Source organism: Embiotoca jacksoni, unplaced genomic scaffold (genome assembly GCF_022577435.1).
Source record: "Embiotoca jacksoni isolate LCO1_2020_lvr unplaced genomic scaffold, fEmbJac1.0.p SCAF_34, whole genome shotgun sequence".
In the NCBI taxonomy this organism is placed as follows: Eukaryota; Metazoa; Chordata; class Actinopteri; family Embiotocidae; genus Embiotoca; species Embiotoca jacksoni.
Window position 1 is genome coordinate 978,608 of NW_027185386.1, and position 16,530 is coordinate 995,137.

Genomic DNA, 16,530 nt, shown 5'->3' on the forward strand with positions numbered 1-16,530 from the left:
CAGGCAGGCAGACAGGCAGGCAGACAGGCAGACAGACAGACAGGCAGGCAGACAGACAGGCAGACAGACAGACAGACAGACAGACAGACAGGCAGGCAGACAGACAGACAGACAGACAGGCAGGCAGGCAGACAGACAGGCAGACAGGCAGGCAGACAGGCAGACAGACAGACAGGCAGGCAGACAGACAGGCAGACAGACAGACAGGCAGACAGACAGACAGGCAGGCAGACAGGCAGACAGACAGACAGGCAGACAGACAGGCAGACAGACAGACAGGCAGACAGACAGACAGGCAGGCAGACAGACAGGCAGGCAGGCAGGCAGACAGACAGACAGGCAGGCAGGCAGACAGACAGGCAGACAGGCAGGCAGACAGGCAGACAGACAGACAGACAGGCAGACAGACAGACAGACAGGCAGGCAGACAGACAGACAGGCAGGCAGACAGGCAGACAGACAGACAGGCAGGCAGACAGACAGGCAGACAGACAGACAGACAGACAGACAGACAGGCAGGCAGACAGACAGGCAGACAGACAGACAGACAGACAGACAGACAGACAGGCAGGCAGGCAGACAGGCAGGCAGGCAGACAGACAGACAGACAGACAGGCAGATACAGACAGGCAGACAGACAGGCAGGCAGGCAGGCAGGCAGACAGACAGGCAGACAGACAGACAGACAGACAGGCAGGCAGACAGACAGGCAGGCAGGCAGGCAGACAGACAGACAGACAGACACATACAGACAGACAGACAGATACAGACAGGCAGACAGACAGACAGACACATACAGACAGACAGATACAGTTTCTAAGAGTTTACAAAAAAAAGAGATTCAAAATCAGCAGGTTCACAAGTTGAGTTGCATTTCTGTTCAAACAACTTTTGAATCAAGCCTCTAATTTGATGACTTTTGGTTTTGTTAGCAGCATTAAGTTCTTTATCTGCTTTGCTGAGCAGTGTGTGAAAACTGAGTCCCAAGATCACAAGACTTCTTTTCTGTTCTTCTTTCGTTTAATTACTTTAAATTCCCTGTTTTATTGGTTCAAATTTGAGGGAAGCCCTCTCCATCGAAGGAAATGCCTCAGTTTATAACGCTGATGATATTCCCTCCTTAGCCTCAACAATGGAGTCGTGACACTGCTGATTTCAGGTTGGAAGGACTCGTGTGACCGGACTCGTTTTTTTTTTTTTTTAAGCCGGTTGATATTTGAAATGGCAGAAAAAAACTCCCCCTTCAAAGAACATTGTTCCCATACGAACCAGCCGAACCAGCCAGGACGATCGCTGCCAGGGCAGCTTGAGTTTCAGCCGTTTCCAATTGTCATTCTTTCTCATGGGCAAACACACACACACACACACACACACACACACACACACACACACACACACACACACACACACACACACACACACACACACACACACACACACACACACACAGAGTCTCTTGCATGCACTGCACACTTTCTCATTCACGCTGGCTTTTCAGTCAGAAACCATCTTCAGGTCTGCAGGCTTGTTTCGTGCCTGTGAGGAGTCTGGCAGGAGAAAAGGGTTCGTGCTGTAAATTAAAATGAGTTTGTCGGAGTCACATTAAACTCTCATGTAATTTAATTACCCAGATTGAAAAGGTTCAATCGAGACACTCTGACTGTTTTCTGAGGCCTCGTCCTCGTCCTGCTGTTTACCAACAAGCTGGTGTTTTCAGAGTTTTGTAAGACCGTCTGATAACCTTTCGTCAGATGTCATATCCTGTCTGCCTCAATGATTCATATCCTTTCTTCTCCGTCTCCAAGCAAAATAAAAAAAAAAAAAAAAAAAAAAAAACGAATATTACCAAAACAGCACCGGCTTTGCTCTTCAAACTAATTGATTTGTGCGTTTTCCTCGACAGGCCGCGGGCCGGTTGGCACGGCGACTTTCTGAGGACCACGAACGCAAACAACGCCACGATGAGTAAGTCTTGTAGATTATGATGTAAGGCAGACGTTTTAGAGCCGGTTTACTGTGAAAAGCACCAGATAAAATCAAGACACGCTCTACGGCTGAACCCCCCGAGGCCCGGAGCCTGAGCGAGCTGCAGACGCTGCCAGGTGAAGGATTGGTTTTGGGGGTCTGCTGCTCTCTGCTGCCCCGGGGCTCTATGATGTCTGTCCAAGCTACACAAGGGGAATATTTTCCCTCTGCGAGACCAGGCCAGCCAAAGCAGAGCTTGCCCTGAGATCAAACATGGGAATAGGCAGATCGAAAACACTGCAGTCCTCTAATACCCGGTCACAGGAGACGGTCTCAATGTGGCTGCAGTTAAAGACGACCGGCTTAATTGTCCGCAAACACCTTTTAGTGCTCACGTCTCTCCGTGTCTCTCGTTCCTTTCCACGCTCTGATTGTGTATTCGTGCCGACCCATTGATCGTCTCCAGATGAGCGGCAGGCTCTCCACTCCATAATGAAGGACCTGGTCGCCCTCCAGATGACGCGACGCCAGCCAGCGTTGTCCTACGACAGCGGCAAACCCAAGACACCGGCGCAGGCCAACAGACAGGTACGGTTTAAAGCTTTAAAGAGAGAATGTTTCATTTTAATGTCCAGAAGACGAATCCTGCAGAGGGTTCGGAAAACGAAGGATATAAAAAGGTAAATTTGCTCACTCGATCCAGGATTTGAACCCAGGAATGATGAAAACAAAGACGGGTAAATTCTTAATCCAACACTTTGAATCCCACATGTCAATAAAAGGGTGAGTTTTCTCAAGATTAAAAGCGTTGGAAAGGGTTTCAGGAGTGTAGTTGTGAAGATGTGAAGCAGCCAGGTGTTGAGAAACACTCTGAAACACTCAGGTTCATATCAGGTGAACTTTCTCTGTCTCCATCAGCAGCGCTTTGTTTTCTTGTGTCCTGTAACAATAAGGGAAAATCTGCTTTAAAGGCCAAAAAAAACCTTAAATAGATTTACTGTAAGTCCTGAATAGTTCAGGTGAGAATAAGGCGTGTAGTTAGTGGAACGTTCTCTGTCCTCAGCATCAACCCTTCACACACTTTTACTCAATTTACTTCATTCAACAGACTTGAAGTTGCGTCCAGTGTGAAAGACGCTGATTTTAGAAGTCAGGAGTTCCTTAAATGCCAAAATAACTTCTGATCCGCATCACTGCAGTGTGACTGGTTACCATCTGGGTGTATTCTCCTCCTCCTCCTCCTCCTCCTCTGTAGTAGTAGTAGTAGTTTCCCATCGACCCACACCATTAGCTAATTCAGCTTAATGACTAAAATCACAATCCAAACATTTCTCCCCACAGCAATGCTACTCCATCATCCCAAATTCATTAAACTCTGCTTATTTTCAGCTTCTCCTCTAAAAATATATTCTACTTGTGTGGAAACGTGGCCAGCAGCCCGTCCACTACAGAAAGTAGCCAAAGCAGTTTGGTGTTCTCTTCAAGGAATAGCTCGAAATCTTGGAGGAAAACTATTTTCTACCGTCCAGAAGAAGATTGATGTGTAGCTGGTGTTAAAGGTTGGTTTGGTCCAAACGCAACAATAAGCCCCAAATAACTGTTTAACCTGCACTAAAAAAACAACTCCTTTAACTGCAATTCTTAGTTTGAGCTGAACTATTCTTCATATGGGACATAACACATCAGTTATTGGATAATATTGAGGTCTAACTAAGCAACAAAGAGAGAGAAGTGCAGCAAACGTCCTCGGCTGGTTTGGAGCCGGGCCGTTGGCATCTTTAACCCGACTCCGCTGGGATTTCTACAATTTTCAGTTTTACTTCGTAAGGATTGAACAAATACAAAATAAGGTACGTGGTGAGCTTTAGAGGGGCTGCGAGGGGCAGTTTGTTACCTTTGGACGGAGCTGGCCGAGCTGGCCGATCTCCCTGCTGGTCAGGAGACAATCTTCTCCTCCAACTCTCTCCAAAGAAGGCGAATCAGCTCATTTCCTGAAATGTAGAACTTATTCCTTCAAATCAAGACATTTTCCCCTGAAACGGAGAATCTTCTCCACCGTCCGTCCGTCAAATCCTCAACATCTTATTTTGCAGTCGTTGCGAGTGGAAGTGGATTCTGGTGAACGACGAAGCAAAGAAGGAGGTCGACGTCTTTACAGCAAGAAACTGAACTTTAAGCTCTCTTTGACCTTTTTCTTTCTGTTTCCTTTCAGGGCGACGTCAGGATAAAGTTTGAGTTCTCTGGAGAGAGGAGGTGAGTTGGGTTTTCATATTCTGTGAATCTGAGGCTTTTTTTTTTCCTTCTTCTTTTTTTGCATCCGCATGCAGCTGAGAGGGAAACGTCAACTTCCTACACGGGAGACGTAAACACTTCGACTTCAGCATGCTGTTCATGTCACATGTTCCTGTTCATGAGAAAGAGCTCTTCTCAGAGACACACACACACACACACACACACACACACACACACACTCTCACACACACTCACACACTCACACTTACACACACACACACACACACTCTCACACACACTCACACACTCACACTTACACACACACACACCACACACACACACACACACACACACACACACACTCTCTCGCACACACTCACACACACTCGCACTTACACACACACTCTCACACACACTCTCGCACACACACTCTCACACACTCACACACACACACACACTCTCTCTCACACACACTCTCGCACACACACTCTCACACACTCACACACACACACACACTCTCTCTCACACACACACTCACACTCTCTCACACACACACACTCACACACACACACTCACACTCTCTCACACACACACACACTCACACTCTCACACACACTCACACACACACACACACACTCTCACTCACACTCACACTCTCACACACTCTCACACACACACTCACGCACACACACTCTCACACACACTCTCTCTCACACACACACACTCTCTCTCACACACTCACACTCTCACTCACACTCTCACACACACACACACACTCACACTCTCACTCACACTCACACTCTCACACACACACACACTCACACACACTCTCTCTCACACACACTCTCTCTCTCTCAGTGTTGAGAGAGGTATGTGAGCTGGAGAGTGGAGGGAAAGGACTGTGGTTGGTCTGCAGCTGCCAGCAGGAACCACAAATATGCAGGTGCACCTAGAAGAATCTGAAACGCTGAAAGCAGCTTGCGTCTGTTTTGTTTGCCTGTAACACAAAAACATTTTTTTTACTCCAGCAGCTGCTGCAAATTTCTCCCAATCTCGTCCGTCTGTGTGATTTTTTCTTCTTTCTTTCTTTTTTAGGATCCTGATGTTTGGACGGCCGGTGCAGTTTGAGGAAATCCAGCAGAAAGTGAAGAGTGTCTTCGGCCAGCAGCTCGACCTGCACTACATGAACAATGAGGTTCTCCTTCTGCATATATATGTTTCTGTGTTTCCTCTATTGATTCAATATTTGTGCATTTCAAAACGTTTCCAGCAGCCTTTGCGTGTGTTTGTTTGTTTGTTTGTTTGTTTGTTTGTGTGTTGTTGATTTTGTGTGTGTGTGCTTGTCTCGTATGTCTGCAGTTGTCCATCCCGCTGCGAGGTCAGGACGACCTGGACAAGGCCATCGACCTGCTGGACCGGAGCTCCAACATGAAGAGCATCAGGATACTGCTACTGACTCAGGAGCTCAGCACTGTACGAGACACACACACACACACACACACACACACACACACACACACACACACACACACACACACACACACACACACACACACACACACTGGGCGTGCATTTACAGCGTACCATTGTGTCACCATTTGCCATTTCTTCACCACAGTTGTTGTGAAAACTCGAAGTTCCTGATTCACTCGTGCTGTTTTCAAACTGCAGATTTTTTTTTTTTTAATCTGAAATCAGCTGTTTAGGACAGACTGTCCTCACATGACCTCCAGACATCACTGACCTAATCCGTTCTGATTGAGACGCATTTCTAGAAATCTGATTAGAAACATTTCCAACCACCTCTAAATGTGGTTTGGATCCAGATTGCAAAAATGGTATTTCATGTGGTTTTTTTTGGTGTTCAGAAAATCCCTCCAGACACAAAATCTGATATGACAAACCAGCGGAACAGAAAACCAGTCTGAGTGTCGCCTCTCTGTCCCGCAGACATGAAGTGATTGTGTGCTGATGGTTGTCCTCTCTCCTGCAGGCCTCCTCCCCCTCCCACCACGTGTCCTGTAAACAGGTGAGGATCAAATCCTCGCAGTCCACCGGGGACGTCAGCACGGCGTACCAACCCTCGGAGCCCAGGGGGCGCCACCTGTCGACTGGTACGATTCTTCAGCCGTCATTTAAAGCAGTTTTGCCAGCAACGTGTTTCACATGAAGACCAGTGATAATATTCAGTTTCTGTCTTGTTGAGTTCACCTTGATCTCCCTGTCTGTCTCTTTCTTTCTCTTTCTGTCTGTCTCAATGTCTCTCTCTCTCTGTCGCTCTCTCTCCCTCTCCCTCCCTCCCTCTCCCTCCCTCTCTCTCTCTTCCCCTCCTCTCAGTGGGTTCTCTTCCTTTTTCCTGTTCACCATCACTAGAGATGCCTGCTGGACGGCAGCCAATCAGATTATGGAAAGCTATTAGTGTGGTCTGGTTTAAGCTTCTTTTTTTGGCTTTTTTTTTTTGTCTTCCTCCAGAGCAGAAGAGAGAGAGAGGGAGGGAGGGAGAGGGAGGGAGAAGTTGAAGGCATTCCCAAAAGAGAGAATCTGACTTTTATTACAGCAAGAGGCCGTAAAGGCTGAAACTGAATCTCAGTCGTCTCTGTTTTAAGTCAGAATGAGCCGAGTCATCACTTTGATGTGTGGTTAGTTGTGTCTCAGACGGCCACAGATGTTAATGCACCAACGTGTTTGTATCTGCGGCTAGTTTTCAGGAACGGGACCCGAATGGTCTCCAAGAAATGTTTTTTCATATTCTTATTTTTTCTGTCGTCGCAGGTTCTCAGAGCACCGGGCGTAGCTCGCCGCCTCCCGGCTACGTCCCCGAACGCCAGCAGAGGATCGCCCGCCAAGGCTCGTACACCAGCATCAACAGCGAGGGCGAGTTCATCCCCGAGACCAGCGATCAATGCGTGAGTCCCCTCAAAACGTCCTCCTGAAAATACAACACTCGGGGATTTTCTCCGATTTGTGCATCCAGGTCTTCGTAACTGTTCTTTCTGAAAGTGAAGAGTTTTTCTGAACATATTTCTGCCTGCGACATGTGTACACAAGTGCGTACACGCCCTTCATGTTTTCCGTCGTGCCACACAGGTGCTGGATCCCTGGAGCAGCGCCGAGAACTCGGTCTCTGGAAGCTGCCAGTCTCTGGACAGCAACTCAGACAGGTGACCAACAAAAACTCAGAAACAGGAACACCGAGTGCTGACGCTGCGACAACTCATTCCACCTTTTATTAGCTTTCCATCACATTTACAGAATCACAGGTTTTACAAAGAAATTGGCAGAAACAGGCTGAGGAGGAAATGGAGGATTTAGTTTTGGGAATGCCTTCAACTTTCCCCCCCCCTCTGCCCCCCCCCCTCTCTCTCTCCCTCCCCCCCCCCCCTCCCTCCCTCCCCCCCCTCTCTCTCTCCCCCCCTCAGCCCGTCCCTGAGGAAGTCTCGTATGCACCGAGCCAAGAGTTACCCAGACAACCGTCAGGAGTGCTCAGGTGAGAGATCAACAAACTCGTCTTTTATAGGAGTCTTATAAGCTGAGTGATCCTGGTGACCTTTGACCCCACCGGGTCGCCGGGAAGGGAGGCACCTTCCCCCGGCGGTACCACGTCTCCCTGCACCACAAGGACCACAGCGAAGGTGAGACGGCATCGTTGGTAATCTGAGGAATCTTCTGGAAGATATGGGAACTTGGTTTGCGTGTTTGAAATTTTAGTTGCATTTGTCCAAATGTGATATTTTCCGTAGTTTTATATGAAGGAGGAAAACGGAAATTTCAAGAATAAAATAATGTTTCTTCACAACGACGGCCTGTTTTTCTGTTCATGGAAATTCAGCTTTGTAATCAATGAAAAACAATGAATCCTGTTAACAGCTGTCATCAAAGTCTCTTTTCTGCTCTCATCTCCTCCACGCCGTCTCCCGGTGTCCTCCACGCCGTCTCCCGTGTCCTCCACGCCGTCTCCCCGGTGTCCTCCAGGCCGTCGGACGTTCCCGCGGATCCGTCGCCCTCAGGGGAACCTCTTCACGCTGGTGCCGTCGCGGCGGTCGCTCAACGGCAGCGAGGAGAGTCTGGGCAGCTGGCAGCTGGTGGACGCACAGGGACGGCTGCGTCCTCAAGAGCGTCCGGTGGCCCACAAGTGTGAGTGTCCATCAGAAATGTGTAATTTCTTGTTTTATTTTGGCGGGGTCCACGGTGGCACGACTGTTTCCTGTAGTGTTTAAACAGCCAATCAAAGAAGACGTGATTGATTTTATAGTTTTTTGTAAATTGGAAAAAAAAACTTTTGGGGAAAGTGTGTTAAAGATTAAAAATGTGAATTTTACTTCTGTATTTCGCAAAATACCATTGACTTGTTGATTTTATTGTCATTTTGTGTGACGTTGAACAAAATGAAGAAGTGTGTGTTTTGTTTGTTTTTAGCGCCCAGCGCTCCGCTGACGTGGCGCCGAGGGAAGCTTCTGGGCCAGGGTGCGTTCGGTCGGGTCTACCTTTGTTACGACGTGGACACGGGGAGAGAACTGGCTGCCAAGCAGGTCCAGTTCGATCCCGACAGTCCTGAGACCAGCAAGGTGAGACTCGCTAGTGACGCTGACGCGGGTCGACGAGGTTTCTCTCAGTGTTTCTCTCGGTGTTTCTCTCGGTGTTTCTCTCGGTGTTTCTCGGTGTTTCTCTCGGTGTTTCTCTCGGTGTTTCTCTCGGTGTTTCTCGGTGTTTCTCGGTGTTTCTCGGTGTTTCTCTCGGTGTTTCTCGGTGTTTCTCGGTGTTTCTCTCGGTGTTTCTCGGTGTTTCTCGGTGTTTCTCTCGGTGTTTCTCGGTGTTTCTCTCGGTGTTTCTCTCGGTGTTTCTCGGTGTTTCTCGGTGTTTCTCTCGGTGTTTCTCGGTGTTTCTCTCGGTGTTTCTCTCGGTGTTTCTCTCGGTGTTTCTCTCGGTGTTTCTCTCGGTGTTTCTCGGTGTTTCTCTCGGTGTTTCTCGGTGTTTCTCTCGGTGTTTCTCGGTGTTTCTCCCAGTGTTTCTCGGTGTTTCTCTCGGTGTTTCTCGGTGTTTCTCCCGGTGTTTCCCGGTGTTTCTCGGTGTTTCTCGGTGTTTCTCCCAGTGTTTCTCGGTGTTTCTCTCGGTGTTTCTCCCGGTGTTTCTCGGTGTTTCTCTCGGTGTTTCTCGGTGTTTCTCGGTGTTTCTCGGTGTTTCTCCCGGTGTTTCTCGGTGTTTCTCTCGGTGTTTCTCTCGGTGTTTCTCGGTGTTTCTCTCGGTGTTTCTCGGTGTTTCTCGGTGTTTCTCTCGGTGTTTCTCGGTGTTTCTCTCGGTGTTTCTCTCGGTGTTTCTCTCGGTGTTTCTTGGTGTTTCTCTCGGTGTTTCTCGGTGTTTCTCGGTGTTTCTCCCAGTGTTTCTCGGTGTTTCTCTCGGTGTTTCTCGGTGTTTCTCCCGGTGTTTCTCGGTGTTTCTCGGTGTTTCTCTCGGTGTTTCTCTCGGTGTTTCTCTCGGTGTTTCTCGGTATTTCTCTCGGTGTTTCTCTCGGTGTTTCTCTCGGTGTTTCTCGGTATTTCTCTCGGTGTTTCTCTCGGTGTTTCTCTCGGTGTTTCTCGGTGTTTCTCTCGGTGTTTCTCATTTGTTGTCAATGAAAACATTTCTGTCTTTTTTACTGTAAAATATTAAAATGAACTTGGTTGATTATTGACATCATGTCCCGTTGGTAAAGGGCCAAGAACGTCGGCATGAGCAGTGGAGCGAGAGATTAATCTCTCACACACACACACACACACACACACACACACACACACACACAAACCCCCCCCCCCCCCCCCCCCCAAGACAAAAACTAAAAACAATCAATGTGCTGGAAAAGAAATCCAACAACACCAGCATGCATCGAAGAGGTCGTCTTTTCCTCCCTCGACAACCCCCATCTCCCCCCCCCCCCCCCCCCCCCCCATTTTTTTATGTCTTTTCCTGTCGGCCACAGAGAAAACATGCACTGTCACTTCCTGTATCTGAGAGGAGCCGAATATTGTCGTGATGACTAAAAGGGGTGACTGGTCTGGCGTTGCCCTGACCTCCGATTACCCCTTCACCCCCCTCCCCCACCCTCACCCCTCCGCTCCCAGAGCGCTGCAGATGTGAATCAGTCGTTGTTTCTATTTAACCGGCTTCTGTGCTGGGATTTAGCTGCTGTCTCTCTGACCTCCCTCTCTCTTTGTTGTAGCCTCATTCTCTGAAGTAAACACAGGAACTTCTTTTGAGGAACTGAGCGATCCACTTTCATTTACTCTCAGCTTCAGTTTTCATTTTTGGCCGACTCCACACTGAGTTTTTAATCGCTGTGTTTCATCCCCGTGTTTATCGGTTGTAACTGATATGACGAAGCCAGAGGGAATAAACCATTTATTTTTTTTAAATAATGCCATTTGTTTGCAGATGAAAACACTAAAATAATAAAGATGCACAGGTCTTATGTTTAGTTTTCTGCTGTTTGAGTCTTCAGTGTTTAATTTCCCTGCTTGTCCATGTTTCTTTAAAGGAGGTCAGTGCTTTGGAGTGTGAAATCCAGTTGCTGAAAAATCTGCACCACGAGCGCATCGTCCAGTACTACGGCTGTTTGAGGGACCACAATGAGAAGACCCTCACTATCTTCATGGAGTACATGCCGGGGGTGAGTCCCACATTCAGCCACGGCTCAGACCAACGACCGGTTTTATGTGTAGAAATCTGGAAATCAGTCTTTAACCTCAGTCACATTACAACAAAAATCGGATTAATTTAAACTCTAACAGTCACATAAAATAATGACCAGCGGAAACACAAAGGACAGCAATGAGTTCTCCTGGCTTTTTGTTTTACATTGATAAGTTTATTGTACAAACAACTTAAAGCATTCATAAAAGTGTTTTTAAAGTATTCCTGGAACCTTTTGGGTCCTTTATTTTCGTTCCTGGGACTTATCTAAAAACTAGTAAGATAAAGAGACATTGAATGATGTTGTTATAAAAGCAGGGAAAGATTAAAAAAAAAAAAACTCAGCATGTTGTTGTTGTTGACTCAAACTCGGCAGTCTGTTATTTCTGGGAGGAAAAAAAATAGCAGCGCACACTTTGATGCTTGCTAGCCTCCAAATCTGGCAAGCATCAAACCAGACAGTATACGGCCACTCACAGATCAACAAACTTTAATTTACTGTGTGCAAAAAAAATGCAGCTAATATGGCTTTTAGCTGAAATGCATTCTTGTGATATCCAGTCTGCTCTCGTTACATGAATCCGTCTGTAGAGCAGATCATGTCTCCTTCGTCTCTATTCATCTGACATTTATATTTGATCCATTCGGACTTCACACAAAAAACAACACAAATGTGATCAAATAAAAATAAAAATGTAAAATATAAATACAGTCGTTTGTCTCCCTGCTTTCAGAGTGTAGTTCAGGGACTGTCGGGTGTAAAAAGGCCCGTTAAACTCCCCCGTCTTTGAACACATCAGACATTGTCCAGGTTTACCTCGCGCCTCCTTTTTACTCCCTCTATGTTTTTTTTTTTACTTCAGTAATGCATGTTAACGGATGCATGTTCAGTTAGTTTTTGCGCTCATGTTTTAAAGCAAACAAAAGTGAAAAATGTGTCTGTCTTCCCACCAGGGTTCAGTCAAAGATCAACTGAAGGCCTACGGAGCTCTGACGGAAAGCGTGACCCGGAAGTACACCAGACAGATCCTGGAGGGCATGTCGTACCTGCACAGCAACATGATCGTGCACCGGGACATCAAAGGTAGTCCTGTTATGGAGGACAGAGGGTGAATGTTTTAACGGAGACGTGACCGGTGAGATGTTCTGTGGCCTTCAGGTGCCAACATCCTGCGGGATTCGGCGGGCAACGTGAAGCTGGGAGACTTCGGCGCCAGCAAGAGGCTGCAGACCATCTGCATGTCTGGCACCGGCATCCGCTCGGTGACCGGCACCCCCTACTGGATGAGCCCGGAGGTGATCAGTGGAGAGGGCTACGGCAGGAAGGCCGACGTCTGGTGAGACACGCAACAACTGAAGCTGACACATAATAACACGTTACAGTTGGACTGAAGGGAAGGACGGAGGTCGAAGCCGTGGAGCTGATGCATCACAACACAAAATAATCACACTAACTGCAGTGTAACAGTTGATACTGAGTTGGACTTATATTTTGTGTATCGACTGAAGTACCTAAAACTTCTACTCCACTACATTTGTTCTAGTGACGAATTTCTTTTCAGTTTAAGATTTTACAGACAACCTTATACATGAGCTCCCAAAAAGTCTTTAAAGTTTTAAAAGTTATTTGCTCCAACTTAAACAAATAAAACATTAAAGCACAATCCACATGTTAATGCTATAAAAATAACAATCCGTTAATATAAGGATATAACACCTATGGAGCTCATTCTACTTCTCGTGTTTTCTTCTGTACAAGTTTTAATGACTCAGTCACCATTGTGTTTCCTCATTCGGCGATAGCTGGCAATTTAACAGACATTTATTTAAATATAAATCCTTGAGCTACACCAATAATCTAGGCTGTGTTCTTATGTACTAAAAGCATCTTGAGAACATAAATGCGTTTACAATGACAAGGATAGAAACAATGCAGTGAACCAGGATGATGCATTCAAAACAGTCCGTAAAATGTGGAGAACGACAAGAGCAACACGACCCTGTAAAAAGTCTGATTACGACACAAGTAAGTGTCCCGAGGGAAGAACCACAACACGTGAATTCATAACAATGAAGCATTTGTTGCTACGAAGGAAATGTGATTCCTGCTGTGGCTGCAGGTGTGAAACATGAAACCAAACGCAGACATCGCAGGCCTTTTAACATCTTAAGAAACATGTCAATGTAAACGGCATCTCTGAAACAGGGGACAAAGGTTGTGTACATGTGCAGACGGGAGCTCGTTATAAATATGAGTCACCAGGCGCCGGCAGGTCGACACACGTGAAGGTAAAAAGAAGTAAAAATACCAACGTGTAAATGGAAGAATAGTTTGTTAAAAGGAAAAACGTTTTTCTAATAAGATCCCTTACGCAATCTGATTGGGTGGTGACCCACCAGGCCAGCAATGTGATTGGCCGAGGGCCAGTCAGACAGGTCGTTACAGAGGTTGGTATGTTCCAGTTGCTGAGCCCGTGCTGGATGGGGGGGGGGGTTGTGCCTCACGCCTTCAGAACAGGTGGAGAAGGTTTCTACTCAAAACATTCCTTCGATGCTTTAGTGTTGCGCAGCGGAGGTGAAATATGCGGTATTTGTTTCAGCTTGTTATGTGACGGTTAAAAACAAGCCGTGTGTTTTTCAGGAGCCTCGGCTGCACGGTGGTGGAGATGCTGACGGAAAAGCCTCCGTGGGCCGAGTTCGAGGCCATGGCGGCCATATTCAAGATCGCCACGCAGCCCACCAACCCGCTGCTGCCCTCGCACGCCTCCGACCAGGCGCGGGACTTCATCCGCTGCATCTTCGTGGAGGCCAAACACAGGCCGAGCGCCGAGGAGCTGCTCAGACACCCGTTCTCCCAGTGCTGAGACCTGCTGCTCTGAACCTCTGAACCTTTGAACCGCAGCTCAGCAGCCCTCAGCAGCACCTGCAGCACCTGTAGCTCCCGGGACACCCAGACATTGTCGAGATGATGTCAGTGTTAAAAAAACAACCGAGCCTCGGACGCCGTTCTGACGTCCTCACGCAAATCCAAAGAGACGGTCTGACAACAGCGTGCCTTGAAAAACCAATGCCAGTATGTGCTCTTCCACGAGTCTCCACAAGGGGGAGACCAAACACAGATTAAGTATCTGGTGGTTCCACTGATACTCCACACACACACACACACACACACACACACACACACACACACACACACACACTCCAAATGATGCAGGCTATCGAGGCCTGGCTGAAGGCAGCGGTTGTGTCATCATGAAGTATTCACTCCTGTGATTACGTTCTCTCACCGTGCCGTTATGAGAAATACCAGGAATCCCTGAAGTGTTTTGACATTTAAACGTCTTTTTTAAAGCTACAACAGGCCCGAAGCTCAAGTTTGCTCAGTGGATGTTGAACGCCACTCGTGCACAAATTCTCTATTTTTCCCTTTATGTCCATCTCTATTTAGTTTTTTTTAAACTGTTTCTGATGCACCTTTTCGGTTTCAAAATAAGACGTTGTATACGATGGTTTAGTTCCAGGTAGACATCCCTCTGTTATTAGCATCTGGATTAAAAATATTATGCTAAAATGTCCTAATCCGGATAGACTGACATTGCATAATTTATTTTCATACTACAAAGAAGTATGTTAAAAATGCTGCATTCGGTATGACAAAAAATAATTAACGTAAAGTAGCGAAAATTTGGTTTACATATTTTAAGTGCGTAATTTCCAGCCATCTCTTTTTTGGATCTGGAAATACTTTCAGATCGGAGTTGTTTCTTCTAAAGAAGCTTTTCCGAAGTTTACCAGATATTTATTTCTCAGCTGCGTAGCTCAGCAGCTCGAAAGTGATTCCAATTCATGGGGGAACAATCTGGTGCGAAAATTAGGTGAAATATATGATTTAAATCAGACATACACATGAAAAAAAAAACCACGTTCTTAACTGTCACTATTAACGTCCTCGCTGCCTTAATGCGTTTCGGGAAATTAAGAGAATCAGTAGTTTTCAGTACGGCCGAGAAATGTTTCAAATAATCCCAGTAAATATGAGAATGACAGGAAACAGCGTAGGAGGAGTTTTCTTTTCTGTTTAAATGGACCCAGTCTTCTTCTATCTTCCGCCACACTGTGACTTCTCCTCCTCCTCCTCTTCCTCTCGTTGCTCTTCAGTGATCTCTGATGACAAAGTGCCAAAAACAGATGAAATATCCCGCTGCAGACTCACTTATCAGTTCTGTGTAAAGCAGATGAAGCTTCAGTCTTCAGGCCTTATTGTGAAGGTGACTGTCGCCTCCTTCCTGTTTGTGTCTGACCCAAACATCCGACTGAGAAGCCATAGCTGGAGGATCAATTTAAATCAGATGCACTTTTAAATGTAAAATGAATGTTGTGGGTTTTTTTGTTCAAATTTGATTTGATTTTTTTTTTTCCACTTCAAATGTGAAAATTCGTATACTTTTATTTATATCCCCATGTCCATTCCAATTAGATTTTCTAAGTAAATATATATGTATAAATATATTTTTTATATTCAGACCGTGTCAAATGGAATGATACTTGTTAGACGTGACTCATTGAAAGCAGCTGGTTTTGCAGACATTACAGAATTTGGGGTTCATAAATGAGAAATGGGTGGAAAACGAACTCTGGCTGCCTGCTTCTCGTTCCAGTGCAGATTTGTTTTCCCCACACATCCGTAGCTATACATTAAGAAGACCGTATTAACCTGACTGGTTGTGGAAACTTTTGCATCGTTGGCCGTACTGCTCTGACACATCCACGAGGTCTCATGAATGAAACCTTTAAAGGATTAATTTACAAAAGGAACTGCTGGGAATGATTATTTGTGTGTGTGTGTGATCTCAGTGTTATTAAAACATAATTAAGATGTGTGTGTGTGTGTGTGTGTGTGTGTGTGTGTGTGTGTGTGTGTGTGTGTGTGTGTGTGTGTGGCCAAAGACGAGCAGGATCGGAGCCAGAGTTGAATGTCAGAGTTCGCTTTTCAACCCGTGACGATGACGACTTTGTTTATCCCGGGGTTTCACACGACGAGTCCAGTATTACAGGATTTTCTGGGCGAAGGGCTTGCTGCTGCCTTGATGCTAATACACAAGTATTTTTATGGGGGCTGCTACACATTAAAGGCAGCTAAATGTGATTTTACATTTTTCAAAGGAAAAAAAGGACCCTGGGATAAGCAAATGAATTTCAAACTAGTTGTTAGAAATCTATGTATGTAAATGTATCATGACAAGACTTGCAGTGCAAAGTCTGATGTATCAAATTTATTTTACAGTAAGAAAAGAATAGTATGTTATATATATGTGTATATAAATATATATATACATATATGTCATGCGCTCTCTCCAAAGCAAATAAATTGTTTTTTGAGTATTGAAATTGTCTGCGTATGTCCATGGAGGACCGTCGTGTGTCGACCGGACTCGGTGAGTCCAGTTAATGAAGACACACAGCAGACTGAGCTCATTGTTGGCAGGAAGAATCGACTTGATTGATGCACTCAGGGGTTTTTTCCCATTTCTTTCTCTCTCTCGCTCGTGTTTTGTTTCTTTTGAGGAAAACCAGGAGGCAGACGCAGGAAGAGGAGATTTCATCGGCCGTGTCTGGCAGCGAGATGGGACATCGACAACAGACTCAACAAAACACCTTCTTTTTTATTGG

At 46.2% G+C, this 16,530-nt stretch overlaps 1 protein-coding gene across 1 annotated transcript; it reads left to right on the plus strand.

Annotated features, from left to right (window-relative positions):
* Positions 1 to 519: 519 nt before the first annotated feature.
* On the plus strand, positions 520 to 16,242 carry map3k3 (mitogen-activated protein kinase kinase kinase 3). Its single transcript, XM_069165453.1, has 16 exons — positions 520 to 1,965; positions 2,432 to 2,553; positions 4,178 to 4,218; positions 5,293 to 5,392; positions 5,557 to 5,670; positions 6,191 to 6,311; positions 6,970 to 7,103; positions 7,285 to 7,358; positions 7,617 to 7,710; positions 7,757 to 7,829; positions 8,170 to 8,331; positions 8,614 to 8,762; positions 10,706 to 10,837; positions 11,815 to 11,944; positions 12,020 to 12,197; positions 13,502 to 16,242. The coding sequence occupies exons 1-16, from the start codon at positions 1,752 to 1,754 to the stop codon at positions 13,722 to 13,724; spliced, it is 2,061 nt and encodes a 686-aa protein (XP_069021554.1). The 5' UTR covers positions 520 to 1,751; the 3' UTR covers positions 13,725 to 16,242.
* The last annotated feature ends 288 nt before the right edge of the window (positions 16,243 to 16,530 follow it).

Coding starts and splice junctions, on each gene's coding strand:
- map3k3 (XM_069165453.1), top strand. CDS start 1,752: ATGTCATATCCTGTCTGCCTCAATGATTCATATCCTTTCTTCTCCGTC. Junction 7,711..7,756: donor GATCAACAAACTCGTCTTTT/ATAGGAGTCTTA, acceptor CTTTGACCCCAC/CGGGTCGCCGGGAAGGGAGG. Junction 12,198..13,501: donor GGCAGGAAGGCCGACGTCTG/GTGAGACACGCA, acceptor TGTGTTTTTCAG/GAGCCTCGGCTGCACGGTGG.